This window comes from Electrophorus electricus, chromosome 2, assembly GCF_013358815.1.
Source record: "Electrophorus electricus isolate fEleEle1 chromosome 2, fEleEle1.pri, whole genome shotgun sequence".
NCBI lineage: Eukaryota > Metazoa > Chordata > Actinopteri > Gymnotiformes > Gymnotidae > Electrophorus > Electrophorus electricus.
In genome coordinates, this window is record NC_049536.1 from 8,134,949 (window position 1) to 8,151,860 (window position 16,912).

The window sequence follows — 16,912 nt, forward strand, 5'->3', positions numbered from 1 at the left end:
GTAAGTTGTTTCAGTTTTGCCACATCGCCAGCGAATGCAGCCTTGTGCACTTTTCCTAAATCTTTCTCCTTTAGGTCATAGCCCACAGAAAGTACACTCCCTGTATCAGACGCACTGGGGGAGCTTTTCTTTTTTTTGGTGAAGTTAAATATTTTTTTCATCGTATACCGCACTGCAGCTGGCAGGAGAAAGACTGCATTGCCCTTTCGTTACAGTATACCTGAGATTCAGGTGCCGACATAAGATCACCACGCCTTCCCTATATCCTAAAAATAAAACGTGCAAAGCGGATTAAACAGTTTAAGATGCATGTAACGTTTGGTAGCTGGCCGCCAAATACTTTTTATTACCTAGGTTACAGGGTTAATGCTGAGTTGTTCTGAGCTCGGTACAGAATACATTCGAAAAAATACGAATGAATAATAAAATTAATTGGCTAACCTAGCTATTTAGCATCAGGGAGTCGCAATGTGTACTCCGCCAACTAGTTAGCAAGCTAACCTAGCTAACATTAAGTGCATAACAACAATCTAGCTAGCTACACGACAAACTTTGCATCTCGACGAAATTAATATACCATAAACAGACAGTTATTCCCTTAAGACATGTTCTCTAAATTAACGCATCTTTCTAACTATCTAACTAGAATGGTTGTCTGATTAACATAACTAGCTAGCTAGCCACTAATACAATGTTAGCTAGCTAGGTTAACGCTAACCTAACCTAACGTTTTTACGTCTAACGACCCTCACTCACCCTGGTGATCAACAGCAAAACTATCCTTCAGTGCAGAGCAGTTAACGTGCAATGTCCCCGAAACTGTTACAAACTCAATATATTAGCTACAATTGTCGATAAGATATGCTAACGTTAGATGACTGGCACCGTAAAACTTGAAGAGTCCTCCGCCGTAGCTAGCTAGCTGATTACTAAAAGGAAGACGATGAGCTAGCTCGGTAACCAAGGCAACACAGCCGTACCTGCAGAGTATCAGATTCAAGTATAAGACTACAGTCTATGGATTCAAGCTGTTGCCGTTTTCATGCAGGTAAATCTGGGGTTACATTTGTCCGAAACTGACTGTTTTTGTTACTGTGTGGTTGCGAATTTTGCTAGTGACAACTCAAGCAAAATCAAACTAGGGTTACAGAAAAAACTAAACAGTTTTTAAGGGAACATGCGTGCAATGTACTACTGACATTAACAAGTTTGCTCAGCTCTTAGTTTCTGAAATTATGTTTCAGTTGTTACTGACAGTACAGTAACATTACTTGACAATTGTTGGCAGCTAACTAGTTAGCTAGAAGTTCAGGTGTAGTTGTCACCAAAAAAAATGGTTCAGAATGTTGAGCTGGCCGTTCGAATTTTTGTTTGTTTGGGCGTTTTGAATCAATGACAGACGTTCACAGTGTCCAATCCAATTCAGATATAATACTTCTACACTTCTCACACATGGACCGCCCAGCTCGTCTTGAATGGTTTTAATAGGCCATATTGAGTTTGAAAGACAAGGGCTTCTACCAATAGCTTAGCACTAAGCCCATGATTGGTCTGCTGAGAATTTTAAACTACTTAAACCGTTTTGAGCGGGTGGCTCGAAAAGAGGGCTTCGCGTCCAAGAGGTAACAGCTATTTTACTTTTTGTAGCTACCTCAATTATACATAGATGATTGTCACAAAGGCAGCAGTATTTTAGAAGGAGCCGAATGGATCATTAAGCGTACATTTTAATAAAAGGTACTTTTTTGTTCAATTGTGTTTCCCCGAAGTTGGTAGTGACTGAAATGCCAGCTAGCTTGAAGAAGAATCCTTCCATTGTTTTAGCAACTTGACATTTTACAAAGTCATGAACGATGGCTAAGCTAGCTATCCATCTTATAAGTATTTGTATCAACACTATTTCTTAACAATGTTTGAATTTTAGTTAATGTAACTTAATTACTCGTCAAGGGTTAAAACACCGTTGATCGAAGTACAGCTTTTTCCTAGCTAAAGCTAGCTAGGAAACCTAGCGTTGGGTTAGCTAACGTTAACTAGCATGATTTTGGTAATGCTAGGTAGTGAAATAAAGATATTCGCTATGTTAGCTAGCTAAATAACGGATATTGGCTAGATATACAGCTGTAAAACCCCTTACAGTTGTATCTAGGTTGGCGATTAATTTATTTGAATTTTAACTATCTAGGTTAGCTTAGCAGTAAACTTGTTTATGAGCTTGGTGGATGGCTGGCTATCTGCTTGCTCTCTGAGTACGATGACACGCAATGAATTGTGTAAATGTATTATGAAGTTAGCTGCGACCGATGAGTTTTCTTGTCGTTTTGTCCCTTTTTATACATGAAAAGTTGGCTTAAGCTATTATTCCGAATCTGATGGTCAGAGTTTACAGAGCATTCTGTAAACCAACAAATAAGTTATGTCGTTCATTTTTGTTAGGTAGTTCATTCTTAACATTTTACCTTTACTAAACGATCTATCTTGCATGACTTTAGTCAAATCGGTTTTTAATGCATCGGTTTGTTTTTACGACTTATCAACATGAGCGCCCCCGTTTTATCTTCCACTCTACTTTTCAGTTTGGTTAGGTTAAGGATACTGTTAAGGATTTCTTCCTCTGACATCCCTCCAAACACCTCCCACCCTACCACAGGTTTTGGGGACAGCCATGAGTTCCTTACTGGAAGCAACACGTTCCCTCATGCACGTGTTTGACGGGAAGCTGCAAGAGTTCACCGATGAGATTGACAATGTTCATATGGTGTGGCTGAAGGAGATCCAGCAGGAGGCTCAGCGCATGTTCTCCAGGTGTTGATCAACACTACATTACGGTGCGACCTCTAATGGCTTTCTTTATAACCGACGGCTACAGAGATTAACCTGTTTTATCGGTTTGTATTACAGTGACTTTAGCACTGAGCCAGAGCTCATGCCCAAGACACCGTCACAGAAAAGGACCACCCGCCGGAAACGGGTGTCTATGGAGCTCACTGAAGCTCGTAGCAAAAGACGGTCAGTCTCGTTTTTATTCAGTGACATGATGAGGGGAGCGCTGTTTTGGGTCTATATACTCTCCATCTAAATTGGGAATGATTGCAGGGATGCGCCAGAAGAACTACTGAGATTGACTTATCGGCTAGGTTTTTATTTGAATATTCTCATTTTAAAACACTAGTGAATCGGCAAAATATCACCGGCAGATGGCGATAATTACAATCGAATAGCAGCTGGCAAAATACTATTACATTTTAAACATGTTACATGATCTCAGTTAACACGTTTTCGTTTCAAGTCGTGACCAGTTTGTGATAACAATTTATTGTTACTCTGTCCCTCAGTTATCAGTCATTGTTATATCTGATGAATGTGATAAAGTAAATGGCATTTACTTATTGTAACATGCATATGGATTATGAGCTGTAAGGCCCATTAAAATTAGTCTTATTGCAGTTTGTGTATCTTTGTTGTATTTCTCCTGATTCTTAGAATCTGACATGTAGTTATGAGAATAGATATAATAGCCTGTTAAAAATAGAAATATTCAGAAAAGCTACTGTTGCCTTTTATTTCGTACCTTTTAGTACTGTCTAGGAGGACACTAAACAAGAGCTGATTGTCCCATCTGCCGGTTTAATTTAGGCCAATCACTTATCCAAAAAAAAATAAATCACGTCTCCGCCAGTAGTCTTCAGAAGGTCATAACAGTTTTTACATACAAACCCATTTTGGGATATGCCAAAAACCGTTAATTAACATGGTACATATGTATAAAATGTTGCTGCTCATCAGTAAATATTGCCATCTGCCAGTGACATTTTACCTCTTCAGTAGCTTCTTAAGGTGGACAGTAATGTTAGAATAGGAAAATGCCGAATAAGAAGCCACCTTCAACCTCGTCCTTTTATATAAACATCATTCATGTTGTGCAGCAGTTCTGATTGAGGTATAGCTAACTTTTTTGTGTGTGTGTGCGCGCGCGTGCACTCAGGTTTTTTTTGTTTTTGTTTTTGTCCTGTGTAGAAATTACTTTTTCTGTGCATCAGTACTATGATCAGAAAACGTATTGTGATTTATTAGTCATATGTAAGCTTGTATAGTTGCTTGTGCTAGGGCGTGCGTGTGATTGATTTCAGGATCTTATCAATACGTTTTTTTTCTCCTATCCAGTTTCTCCAAAGGGAAACGCAGTAACCTGCGCCGTTCCTCAATCCAGACAACTCTAAATTCCATATCTGAGCTTGTAATTACACATGACTCCAGTAACGGTTCTGAGGCAACACCTGAGGAGCCTGGTCCCCGCACACGCCGCAATAAAGCCGCCGCAGTTGAAAGTGAGCCGGTCAAACGTAGCACACGCGCTAGAAGAGGTGCCAAGGCAAAGGAGCAGAGTGAGGTGGTGGAGGAGCAGCTGGCAGCGGTGGCAGCTTCTCCACAACCACCTGTCGACTCCGAGGACCTTCTGGAAGAGAAGGCGGAGATGAAGAAACATTGCGAGGGAGAGGAGAAGATCAGCTCTTCCTCCCTGGCAAAGATTGCGATGTCCCCGGCTGTGGTGGAGAGCCCCAGAGCTGAGTGCCGCTCTGCTGAAATGCTGCTACAGTCAGTCTGCTCTCCTGGTCGCTCGGCTAATAAAATTGCCATCGCAGCTGCCATGTCTCAGGGCTCTTTGCAGACTTCAACCAGACGCTCCCAGGTGGTGCGTTGCTCGCTGGTGGTCCTCAGACACAGCATGACCCAGGAAGCAGTCCGTCGTGCCTCTCGGCGCTCCTTCCTGAGAAAGAAAGCCAGGATGGGCAACTCTACATGCAGCAGCTCCATCAGTGGTGAGGCTATGCAAACAAGACAGAAAATGAGCTATAATTGGTGTCGTTAAGTTTCAATGGTGCCCGATTGTAGACATCAGTTTATGTATTCCTATTAAGCAAAGTGCATAATTGCTAAGAAGTTGACTTTTAAATTGTAGAAAAGCTAAAAATGAAATTAAACGTGTAGTCTCTTTTAGTATGAATTTCTTGCCTGTCTTTACTCACCTAATTTTTGCATTTCTTTACCTTTCCAGCAGATGTTTCTATGGATGTGGAAACGGAGGAGACTGATGCAGTGGAGAACATGGAGCAGTGAGTAAATTTACTTTCACCAAGTTTGATAAAGTGCTACAAATACACTTCCATTTAGTTTGACCAGTGCTGTTCAGTTAGAGATTAACCATCACCTCTGCTCTAGAGTGGACACTGAGGAAGCACCTGCAGAACTGGCAGCTGAACTCAGCACCGGAGCCCAGAAACCGCAGCCTGAGGTAAGATGGCTAACTGCTGGTAATCCACATATTTCTGTGTTATGGCACCATGAGTTAAACTACCTGCGTTCCCTTAGAAGCCATGGCACCTAAGCCACTATAGGAATTTCATGCATGTTTACACATGTGTACTTAAACAGGAGCTTGAGCCCAAGAAGCCAGTAGAAGAGGAGGCAGAGGTGCAGAGGGTGGAGGAAAAGCCAGTGTCTCCCAGCCTGCATGAAAACTGCCGTTTCACACGCTCCATGGCTCGACCCTCGGTGTCAGGTACTGGCATGGGTGCAGTACCCACTGCTGTCTTGGGCACACTTGAAAAGGGCAACCTGCTGCGAAAAGTAAGAGTGTCCTGTTCAGTGCTAAAGAAGCAAAGCACCACAGCAGCCCAAATGAACGGCAAATGTCATCTCTCAGTGGCAGGGACAGGTGTTGAAGATGAAGAAATTGGTTTACCCTTGAGAGATGTCTTGAGTCAAATTTCACCACAGAATATCAAAATGTATGATTAAGGTCACTAAATGTTGAATAGTGTAATATCTTCTATCAATGGCTTGTCATTATTGTGTCTGTAGATGACAGTGGGAAAAAGTCCCAGGACGATAATTGGTAAGTCCATTTCAAAGCTACTCTTTTAGCTCAGTTGTGCCTGTCTTTGCGTGGTTGTCTGGACTGCTGTGGTCTAGATGTTGATGATGAAGCTTTGTTTTTCAGCGCATCTCGGTCAGGCTCCAAACGTCGCGCAGCAGTGGCAGCGGCAGAAGCACTCCGCACCCCTACGAAGAGGCTCTCCCCTCCCAAGAAGTGCATGACTGTAAGATTACATGCTTCACCTATGCAGAAGAGATCCATTTGTTCCATTGACCAATGGCTCAGTAACCCGTGGCACACTAATTTTGGTTTAAGATGTATGTAATTCTGTGCTAAAGTTGGTACAGGTGTTCAAATAATCCCCCCCCCCCCCCCCCCCCGAATTGTAGAGCTTTACTCCTGGTATGCGCTCTTTCCTGCACACGGTGCAGAAGAACCAGCTTCTTATGATGACTCCCTCCTCTCTGGGCCGTGCCTCGGTCATGAAATCTTTCATCAAACAACCTGCAAAAACGGACGTCAAGGTAAGCCTGTGTCTCCTCCCTTTTTATAGTAGAGGCTGCACATCTGTCAAAGGGGTTTGATCATCCATGCAGAGGTTTAGAAATTAATTTCAGCTTTCTCAGACTGGGTAAGAATGGATGTAGAGTACATGCTTTCTTGGTAATTTGTCCCCTCCTGTTTGTCCCCTTACCCATCCCCAGTTGAGCATTGTCTCGGTGGTAAGTGGAAAAATTGTGGTGCTTGTCATCATAATCTCATCACTAGTGTATGTACACCTGTGCACTGGGGCACTTTTGGTTTGGTTGTCTAACTTCTCATGGTGGTGTTGATTTAGAGCGTAGACCTTCTATGTTTCCATGTGATGTATATTGGTTTTGGGGGGGATTATTTGACTGCTTCATTTTATATGTACTTTAACCCAAGCCCTCACCCACTCCTCACCAACATCTCACTAAAATCCCCTCAGCATCTGTCTGGTCCTTTACTAAAGGTAGAGGGGGGGGGGGGGAAATGGTAAAGCACTGTGCTGGACTGAGTCATCGCTTCCACTTTAACACTTGCTCTTTTGTCAGGAGCGGGAACGGCAGAAATGGGATGCTCTAAACAAGAAGATTGAACAAGAAAATGAAAGAAAGAAAAAGGTTGAGGAGGAAAAAAGAAAGAAACAGGAAGAGATGAAAAGGTGTGCGCAAATGTGTCCAATCTGTATGTATGAATGCATGTGATGTAGAGTAGAAGCGGATCTCATCTGCTTTGCCATTGAACAGCAGAGGGGTGAAAAGTGGCGTCTCATTTTAGGAAACGGGATGAGCGCTTGAGACGAGTAGTGGAGGCCCGGGTGAAGGAGAAGGAGAAGGAGCAGGAGAAGAAGAAGAAATTTGAAGAAAAAATGGCACAACTAGAGAAAAAAAGTGATATGGTTAGTTTTGTCTTAAATATTCTGCGCTTGTATTTCAGAGTGCTTTGGAAGGGAGGTCAGAATATGTGAAATGTAAGCAAACATATTGCAAGCTCTGTAAAGTTTGTAGAATTGGTACAGAGAAGGGAAGTCCAAACATTAATTAAGCCAAAGTCCAGTTAAATAGATCCCAGTCCAGTTAAATGGTTCAAAAACACTTTGGTGCATGCAGTTGCACCTGTAACTGTACCAGCAACGTTCCTGAAAATAACCCATACCATTGCCAGATAAGAGAAGGAAGTTGGTGCATGAGCCAAATCTTGCTGCATTATATTATCTAATTGCTTCCTATTTTCTGCTTCCTTCTAATTTGTTTTTTTGTTTGTTTTTTTTTGTTTGTTTTTTTACATCGCAGCCTCACCTGAGTATTATATGTACCTGGTTCTTCATGAAGCATGTTGTAAATTACTAAAATTGCTAGCACATGTTCTCATTCATCGAAAAGTTTTTTCCACACTTGGTTTTTTTTGTTTGTTTTTTTGTTGTTTTGTTTTTGTTTTTTTAATCTTTGCTGCATGGTAAAAGAAAAATGGGCTGTACATATCACTCAACTCATGCGCCAGCAACCACACGATGCCTGCGGCTGACTCTGGGCAGCAAGTCGTGGATGGGATCATGTTTATAAGATGCGCTATTGCAGAATGGTGGCAACCTGCTGCGGAGTACTCAGTAATTCCAAAAAGTGCAAACGGATCAGTGGGGGCTTGGTAGTGACACTGCTCCATAGGGTATGTGATGATGTTGTCTGGCACCCTCAGCTACGTGTGGAACGGCTAGCAGAGGAGAAGGCCAAGAAAAAGGTGGCATCTAAACGGCAAGAGGAACTGGAGCTTCGCAGGAAACAAGAAGAGGCAGCCCGGAAGAAAAAACTTCAGCAGGCTGTAAGACACTTCACGTGTACACACCCAGCCACACCACCTGAAAGATTTTAAAAACATGAGTTTAACAGCCAGTAAATATGTGGTTCAGAACTTGTGTACGACTTGCTCTGAAAAGGGCAATTAATAACATGGGCATGTTTGTGTTGTCAGCACTAGCAAAGCCCTCAGCCCAATTCATCTTCTATACAACTAAAGCCTATTGTAAGTGTCAAGAAAGTGGGTTTTCTACTGCCCTGTGACTGAAGGCTCTTAATTGTCTCAGGAGGAGGAGGAGCGGAGGCACCAGGAGCTGCTGGCCAAGCGGAGAGCCGAGGAGGAGCGGGAGAGGGCGCGCAAGCACGCGGAGGCCACCCGCGCCCTGGAGCTGAGAAAGGAGCAAGAGCAGGAACGAGAGCGTGAGAGGCTGCGGCAAGAGAGGGAGAAGGCGCGGGAGAAACAGGCTGCTGCTGAAAGGTGGGTGTGGTAGGCCGTTTTTTGGTGGTGGGGGCGGTGGGGCTGAGTCATCCACTAATTAGGAAACATTATATTGCAGGGAGAGGATGGAACAGGAGAAGGCAATTGCTCTTCAGAAGGAACTGGAGAGAGCTGCCAGAGAGAAGGAAAGGAGGGAGCTGGAAGAGAAGAGGAGGCGGGTAGGAAGGCCACGCCTCTAATCTCTTAACTTTCTGTTTATTGGCATAGTTTGGTTCCAAAAAGCTTATTAACTGATTATAGAAAATGGCAAAGACAGCATGCACACGCCACCTTAATCAGGGTAACAAGTTCTTTAAATATTATTAGAGTTTTAGATCCCCTTTTAAAATCAATATCAATCAAATTGATGGGTACAAACCAGCGATATCGAAATATAGCTTGTCATCTTTGTTAGGCAATTTTCAGCTTTACATTCTGTGATCGGGCAGCTGAGCGAAAACGGTTTCGTTTCCAACACTTGAAATGGGTCGACAGCAAATGGTTAACATGACCCTGCCAATGAAGTCTTAAATCAAATATAAGGATGCTGTGCAGAATTTCATGTAATTTGATTACTGACCTGACTTCAGACTTTTTTCTCCCCCCCGATATTTTCAGATATTGCAGTTCACTAACTCCTTTGGCAGATTGTTTGGTTTTTGTTTGCTTTTGTTTCTTTTTGACATCTAGCAGCTTCTCAGGTCTCTTGTGTACTCTTTTAGGAGGAAGAGCAGAGAAGGGCTGAAGAGGAGAGTGCTGCCAAGCAGAAGCAAGCTGCAGCTACAGCGGTGCTGCCTACAGTCACTGTACGGTCACTGATTTGTGCAGCTGTTGTCCTGCACTTCCCTGTGTGTCACCTGTGATGTAACACTTTTTCTGCTTCCCCCCCCCCAGAGTACTCTTGTGAAAATGCCCACAAGCAAAACCCTCAATGCCACAATTACACACAGCCCTGTGCTAAATGTTACTGTAGATATAGAGGTAAGACGCTTGTTGTCCTGCAGTATTATTAAGGCTCTTTCACAGTTCTGGTGATTTACTGGTGTTTTAATGGTTTGTTGTCTTTAGCAGTCTATTACAAATACCCCTGTGAACAAAGGAACAGCGCATAACATGACCATGGATATGGGAACTGGGTTGAATTGCACTGTAGATGTAGAGGTAAGATAAACCCCACTCTCAGTTGACTGCCTAATGTTTCTGTGATTTTACTGTCAGGCTAATGTTGCTATAAGTGCACAAGTAATTCTTCTCAACGCTGCAATCGCTGGATATAAAGGATGGAACGTCTCTGCTTTCTGCATGGATACAGTGAGGGTCTAATGCCTGCTAGGAAGTTGAGCTTCTCTGATGTATGGACAGCCATTGAGAAAATGAGCTGGCAGGTTACATGCCCTTAGAAGAAAGAACTTGTTCAGTGTCGCTGTCCTAGTGTCTGTGGCATTACTGAAGTGCGGCGTTTGGTTGATCTTGGATATGGCTTCCCTGCACTACGTATCAAAGTATAATCTCATCTTGTTTACGTCCCACAGCACTCTCCTCAATCCTATCAGATTACACCTAAAGGCAAGAAGATTGAGGTTTTAGTCAATCCTGATGACTATGGAATGGACCAGAATAGTGATGACTCAACAGACGATGAGTCTGCACCGAGAAAACCCATCCCTTCCTGGGCAGAGGGTAAGGAATTCTTAACAGACCTCTGGTGTCTTCCATCAAATTAGTTTGTAAGTTGCCCAAACAAGGAGTCCAGGGTTTTGTCTATGGGGAACAAAGAATTTCAAAAATCCTCTCCATCATAGCCTGTGGTAATGAAAAAAGGTTTCAAAGTCCATACATTGTCTTCTCATACTACGTGCAATATGGCATAGGAGCAATTCTTTGTCCCTTCATATTATAATAAAGGATAGATTAAGTCCTATCTTGTGTAATCATTCTTCATAGCCCAGGGCCATGAAGAATGACTACACAACAATTTTATGCCAGTATGAAGCAATAAAATGGTATGTCTTCACTATTCCAGTGCAATAAGAAAACATACTGAATAGGCATGTAATCTGAACAGGGCTATAGCCTATCAAATGACCGCTAAAAATGAATTGATCTCTTCTGAAATGCATGGTTAATTTTAATCTTTTTATATATTCTCTTTAGTTCCTACTTGTTTCTCTTGTGGATTTTCTTTGCTGACCTCACTAAACTTTCCTAGGAGCAGCTATTATTTTAATAAATTTTACAATCTGGTGAAATGAAGAATGGTACATGGTAAACTTGATATTTTGGTGCATTCTCACCCTATGTAGCATATACAGTTGATTTGGCCATTACCATAAACTACTTCAATAATGTATAGGGTATTAACTATATAGCTACTCAACTTCTGATGCTCAAATTATTCTAATCTGCAAAGCTTGTTTCAGGGTGTTCTGTTGATGCCAATCTTTTGAAGTCAGTTAAATTTGACACTTGCATCTAGCACATGTCATTTTGATTTCTACTACTTTTAATGTAATTTTAGAAACTGATTCGATAAGAATGTACGCAGGATAACATTTCTAGGCTTTGGGCTTTGTTTAACTGCAGCTTACAACGGTGGCAGTTTTTGAATGTTTGTTTTTCCCTACAGGAAAAAAAAAGCTCCACTGTAGAGTTCATTGGTATGGTGGAGTGCATTTTAGTGATTAAAAAAATAGGTCATATTTTTAAATCTCATCTTGACTCGTTTTTATTACTTGACTTTTAATTCAGTATGAGAGCTGCTTTTCTTATTACTGCCTCAGTCCTATAGTGTTTTTTTTTTTTTGTTTGTTTTGTTTTTTTTTTACAAAATGCAAATTAATTGCTAAATATCACATCATCTAAGGGCTTTATGGGTTTGTTCAAAGGCAGTTTCAAATGGTTACTTCAAAAGTATAATATCCAAGTATGTGTCTGCCTACAGGTATGCAACTTCAGCAGGCTATTAAGGATGCGTATTTTGACCCGCTAGATCTGCATTCTTTTTTTGGGGAGGTTGAACAGCCCAAACTGGAGGAGATTTTTCAAAGGAGCAAGCCACGTTTCTTCAAGCGTACAAGCTCTGCTGTTTGGCACTCCCCTCCACGAATGGGTGCCATGCATTAGCTGAACTAGCTAAGAAAGGGGTCAGTCTGTTGCTCTGTTTCTGTTCTCTATGTAATGTTAATCTGTATGTAAACAATCTGTATTTTGTTTTATATAAGCCTTTGGATTTCACTTTAATAAAGCGTTATAAAAATGTACATGCAGTTATAGTACAAACAGGATCATAATGCGTTCAAATTTAGCTCCCCCCCCCCCCCCCTTATATATAACTAAATTACTTTTGAATCATTTTTTTTCCCTGGGCTTGTGTTGCAGCAATGGAAGATGGATAGGAATGTTGCTAATGTATGTAAATGCCCCTTTTCAGTCTTGCATATGTGTGAACAATGCCATTGGAGTTGTGCTAAGTCATGAGACAAAAATAAGGGCAATAATTGATTCTGTACATGTACTATGATTATGCTAATTATTCTGCATATTGAATATTGTCAAATCATATTTATGTAGCATTGAATTTAGATACACCTTCGGTTTTGGAGGTAAAATTGTCTTCCTTACCTAACCTAAATTTCTCAATGGTACATTTAATGTGATACAATGATAAATCCTCAATTTGGTCGAATATGAATGAAAGCGGGGGATTGAAAGTGGTATGACTCTGTATCTATACAACTAATTTTTTAACTTTAGATCAGAAACTTCCCTTTATTATAGTAAGGTAAAAATAAAACCTGTGGGGGCATTTACTATACACAATTGCCCAACTGCCATCCCAGCCCCTACTGATGTACTGACTACTGCGGAGGGTAAGGGAGCTGATGGTATGAAATACAGTAGGTATACAATGTGGAGGACTACTCGGAATAAAGAATTAGTGCAACAGTGCTATACAATGGTAGTAGAACCCTTATTGCATGTGTATATATTAACTCGTTGAAACATTGAACCGAGCCACTGGTGTGGTCATGTCCCCAGCAAGTGTTTTCTACGCAATTTATAAAGAACATGGTCTTAAAGTTGAGTGATCCGATTTTTTTTACAAAAATTAATTATCAAGGTTTTACTGGCGTGTCTTTGACATTGGTAAGCAGGTCGTGCATCGGGTAGTATCTAGCTGTTATAAGGATTTGTTTTTCGGCTGAATTGTGATCACTAATTACTACTTGATGCAAAGCCTTTCTGACCCATCCCTTCACTGGCGGGTTGCGCCCTTCAGCCATAACGCAGATCCCCCGATAAGCTACAAGCCAGGCGACTTCAGCTAAATACATCATACGTCACCGGGTAGGGGGCTCGAAAGAAGCGTCTTACAGAGGTAAATTAGTTAGCAGTACAGCCAGACAAGTTGATTGTGAAGGTCCTGCTTAGTGCTTATTTACGATATTTATTTAAGTAATGTAAATGGTGCGTTTTGGTGAAACGGTAAGATGACTGGCTAGCTAACCGGCTAGCGTGTACACCGTTACTTGCGTTATAGCAAGCTAATGGATAAACGCAGATATGTTTAGAATAAATTAACCTCTAATCTGTTCAGTCTAATTATTTTTGTATCACTGTTATTGACTAACCTTACCTACTTGTAGTTGCTGCTACTAATAATTTGGTTATAAAGCTAGATGAGTGCTCTCTTAGCTAGATATGTGACTATCCTATCTACTTATTGAATAATAAACGTATAGCTACCTTCATCTGAGTTACGGCCTACTCCATAAAAGTCTAACGTTTCTCCTTCTGGTGTTGGCTATCGCTAGCTTTCATAGTTTCTTTTTGTCCATTCACATCGGGGATACTTGGCAATAATAATAACAACCTTTCGTAATAGTCAAATATTATTTAAATTGTATTTACATTGTAACCAGTTCTCTTTCGGGGTGAATCTAACGGGGAGGTAGCTAGCTGGTTAGCTACTAGGCTATTCCGTTGCTTGACAGCCAGCCTACATGCCAGAGAGATATTGTTGACTAGGTAGCTGGCTAACTGCCGCCCATTATAGTGGTTTGGTATATCATTACTATCGTCATAGCGTTTGCAAGTTTAGTCTAAAAATTCGGACTTTTTTGAATTAAGTCTTTCTCTCTGTTTTTAAAGATGAATCGTCTTGCAGTGCTGTGCGTCTGTTTGGCTTTGATGGTTTCAGTCGTGGGCAAACGAGGAGGAGGTGGAGGTTTTAAAGGCGGATTCGGCTGGGGGAAAGGAAGCAGCACGGGTAATAAAGGAACAAATACTGGAAGCAAAGGAGGCAGCAACACAAGAGGGTCATCATCAGGAGGAACACACTCTCAACCAGCAAGTTACCCTCGTCAGCCTCAACAACCTAATCAAAATCCCCCACCATACCCCGGCACAGGTGGAGGATACCCTGGTTCCTCTCCTGGAAGAGGGGGTGTTGGAGGATACCCCAATCAAGGAGGGAATCCGGGTCAAGGACGCTATCCAAATCAAGGAGGCTACCCGGGTCAAGGAGGCTACCCGGGTCAAGGAGGCTACCCAGGACAAGGTGGATACCCGGGCCAAGGAGGCTACCCAGGTCAAGGTGGATACCCGGGTCAAGGCGGCTACCCAGGTCAAGGTGGATACCCGGCTCAAGGAGGCTACCCAGGTCAAGGTAGATACCCGGGTCAAGGAGGCTACCCAGGTCAAGGTGGATACCCGAGCCAAGGAGGCTACCCAGGTGCAGGTTCATACCCAGGGGCACGTTCATATCCCAACAGTTACCCAGGAAGGGCTGGAGGATACCCTTATCCTCAAGGAGGCTCTTACCCCGGGTACCCAGTCCGAGGAGCATCTTATCCTGCTTCCAACCCCAGCCAACATGGTGTTGCAGGAGGATATGCTGGAGCAGCACAGTACCCCTACTGGAATCCCAACAACAAAATTATCAGCCCTCGCTATGGTGGCAGCTATGGATATGGTAGTTATGGAGCTGGTGGTTCCCCTTTTGCACAGTCTGTGCATAATATGGGCATGAATCCATCTCTTAAGTCAAAGGGATTTGGTAAGCAAGCAGTAATGGCGGCTGGAGTTGGAGCTGTAGCTGGCATGGCCTTAGGCTACGGCCTGGGCAGTTTCCCCCGCCCGCACTTTACGTTCCACAACCCACAGGAAGAATATTATTATAACCATTATATGTACAGACGCTATGGCTCCAGACCCTCTGACAGTAACACAGACCCCAGATCTCCAGGCGATCCTGAATCAAGCAACACTGACCCAGGAACCAGTAATGCTTATGACATCTTTCGAAATCCTCCACCGCAGTCCTATGACAGCTTCATGAACAGCTGTATGAAGAGGACTGACTTGTTACAAGGGGAACAGGGAAACAGAAACAAGAGAGCTGCTGAAGACTCACAGCCCCCTGCTGTTGCAGATAGTGAAAAAGGCACTGTTCAAGGGGAGGATTTTCTAGAAAAGGAGAAATCAGCTGGAACAACAAAGGTTCCACTCCCAAGTGGCAGTACAGATATAAATGAAAGCACTGGGGAAGGATCCATGGCCAGAAACAACACAGATATCCCTTCAGCCGCAAAACTCACAGGTGCTACGGAGATACCCATGCAACCTCAAGAGGACAAAATGGATGAGAAGAGCGAGGAAGAAGACGACACTGTGAGCATAATGGAGATTGGCTATCCTGCACTGATTGAGCAGCTGAAAGCCCGACGCTGTGTTGAGCTTTATATGGTTAATGCAGAGCGCCACGCCCAGCGCCAGATCCAGGAGCGCAGTGGTGACGGTGCCCCCTCAGGAAATGGGGCACAGCCCAGGTCCCTCGGCCATGGGGTCACACTGGTGCTGAGCAGCACCCTGTGTCTCCTCCTCAGCTCCCTGTTGTTGCACTGAGCATAGAAAGCTTGCACTACATCCTTTTGAGTTGAAACAGGCCAAGGTACTCATAGGAAAGTAACATCTGATGTCATAGAGGTAGGCAATCAGTTGAAAAATAATGATGTGGTATCAACATTTAGTAAGGACTCACACTCTTGGCCATTTAACCCTAATGAGGGAGTTGGGTTATTGAACTATATTTCAGAATTAGTTCTGTTATTTCCCTCAACCTCTTGCTGTTATAGATTATGGGCTGTTGAAGACATAGGCAATATCTGCTTCTATAATAATTGCTGGAAACATTTTAATATGTGGTTGTTATTAAAGCTGTTACATGATTGCAGTTGTCTGCACAGCACATGTAGACCAATGTAAAACATATACTGAATAAAAGGAAAACTATCACTGCCATATCATCATGACCTCACTGCATGAGACTGTATGTAGGTTGCCCCCAGCCCCCTTTCTTCTAATTCATTCTTAATTATCTGTTTATATCAAACATTGTTACTTGTCACTAGACTGATATACGTCTGCTGAACAAGCTAAAACTGCAAATTAAATGTTTCATTTGCTTGCTTCAGTCATTCATTTATTTAGTCTCACGTTGGTAGTGATAATTTCAGTCATAATATTTGAATCAATAAAACTTAAATTACCACCGCCATGCAATTCCAAGGTGAGTGTAAAAGCACCCAAAACCCGAGACTGTTTAACACATGATGTGTGTGTATGGTGAGAATTTGAATTTGTCCCTGTCCATTTTAATATCTCACTAATGGCATATGTGACACTAAAATAACTTATATCTGTGTTGAATATGAATGTGCTCTTGAGTAATCTGCTTAACATGTTTGCAAAGATTATAAAATTCTGTAAGGAAACGTTGTAGCTATGTGAGTGCATAGCGTTCACAGTCCTGTTAAAATTCATATATGAACTACTACTGACATGTTTTTTAAAATGACAATTGGCAGTTTTTATTTATTCACTTGTTTTGATTTCTGTTAAATATTTTGATTGTCTATTTTTGTATGTTTCTGTTGAATATTAACAGAATAATATATATACTCATGTATGTTGATTCAAAGTCAAATTTGATTTTAAATTGCCTAAAGTGTGTTGGAATGGTAGCAGTTCGACATATGGAGTGTTTTCATTTTTAGGAAATATTTGTCCTATTTAAGGAAACCTAAATTAAGTAATTTATTTTGTCACATTTTCTATAAAAGCTGCTAGATGTTTTGGAGGTTCCAGTCATTTTTCACACTACAACAGTACAACTACCTAATGGCAAAGTCAGTTTAATTTCTATAGCACTTTTTACAGTAGCCATTGTCAGAAAGC

The 16,912-nt window shown here is 42.0% G+C and overlaps 3 protein-coding genes across 15 annotated transcripts in view; 2 read left to right on the forward strand and 1 right to left on the reverse strand.

Annotated features, from left to right (window-relative positions):
- Positions 1-941, reverse strand: part of si:ch211-272n13.3 (ankyrin repeat domain-containing protein 26) — a 27,412-nt gene extending 26,471 nt beyond the window's left edge. For all 9 annotated transcript variants that reach the window (XR_004777054.1, XM_035535213.1, XM_035535217.1 and 6 more), the window contains exons 1-2: positions 757-941; positions 1-266 (exon numbers count right to left, since the gene is read on the reverse strand). The exon at positions 1-266 is cut by the window's left edge and continues 39 nt beyond it. Coding sequence is in view for 8 of the 9 variants with exons in the window: in XM_035535213.1 (XP_035391106.1) it covers positions 1-161 (161 nt within the window). In the remaining variant the exon portion in view is untranslated. The remainder of the gene's footprint in view (positions 267-756) is intronic.
- A 651-nt stretch (positions 942-1,592) lies between these two features.
- incenp (inner centromere protein) lies at positions 1,593-11,934 on the forward strand. Of its 4 annotated transcripts, none has more exons than XM_035521929.1 (20): positions 1,593-1,622; positions 2,651-2,805; positions 2,902-3,009; positions 4,165-4,820; positions 5,057-5,114; positions 5,221-5,293; positions 5,434-5,560; positions 5,863-5,896; positions 6,002-6,101; positions 6,268-6,402; positions 6,955-7,064; positions 7,181-7,301; positions 8,099-8,221; positions 8,484-8,674; positions 8,754-8,853; positions 9,397-9,480; positions 9,569-9,655; positions 9,743-9,835; positions 10,207-10,354; positions 11,616-11,934. In XM_035521929.1, exons 2-20 carry the CDS (start codon positions 2,666-2,668, stop codon positions 11,795-11,797), a joined length of 2,670 nt encoding a protein of 889 aa, XP_035377822.1. In that variant the 5' UTR covers positions 1,593-1,622; positions 2,651-2,665; the 3' UTR covers positions 11,798-11,934. The 4 variants fall into 4 exon arrangements, with proteins under 4 accessions (XP_035377822.1, XP_035377831.1, XP_035377830.1 ...); XM_035521938.1 differs by having other exon boundaries at positions 9,746-9,835; XM_035521937.1 differs by having other exon boundaries at positions 5,060-5,114.
- Positions 11,935-12,914: 980 nt separating this feature from the next.
- Positions 12,915-15,933, forward strand: prnprs3 (prion protein, related sequence 3). Of its 2 annotated transcripts, none has more exons than XM_027000987.2 (2): positions 12,915-13,052; positions 13,826-15,933. In XM_027000987.2, the coding sequence occupies exon 2, from the start codon at positions 13,826-13,828 to the stop codon at positions 15,578-15,580; it is 1,755 nt and encodes a 584-aa protein (XP_026856788.2). In that variant the 5' UTR covers positions 12,915-13,052; the 3' UTR covers positions 15,581-15,933. The 2 variants fall into 2 exon arrangements, with proteins under 2 accessions (XP_026856788.2, XP_026856787.2); XM_027000986.2 differs by lacking the exon at positions 12,915-13,052 and adding an exon at positions 13,059-13,159.
- The last annotated feature ends 979 nt before the right edge of the window (positions 15,934-16,912 follow it).

What these genes read in the sequence shown, in the direction of transcription:
- incenp (XM_035521929.1), top strand. Translation starts at nt 2,666, where the DNA reads ATGAGTTCCTTACTGGAAGCAACACGTTCCCTCATGCACGTGTTTGAC. An exon ending in GGCTCGACCCTCGGTGTCAG is followed by an intron (nt 5,561 to 5,862) that starts GTACTGGCATGG and finishes TTGTGTCTGTAG; the next exon opens with ATGACAGTGGGAAAAAGTCC. An exon ending in TGGAAGAGAAGAGGAGGCGG is followed by an intron (nt 8,854 to 9,396) that starts GTAGGAAGGCCA and finishes GTACTCTTTTAG; the next exon opens with GAGGAAGAGCAGAGAAGGGC.
- prnprs3 (XM_027000986.2), top strand. Translation starts at nt 13,139, where the DNA reads ATGGTGCGTTTTGGTGAAACG. An exon ending in TGGTGCGTTTTGGTGAAACG is followed by an intron (nt 13,160 to 13,825) that starts GTAAGATGACTG and finishes CTGTTTTTAAAG; the next exon opens with ATGAATCGTCTTGCAGTGCT.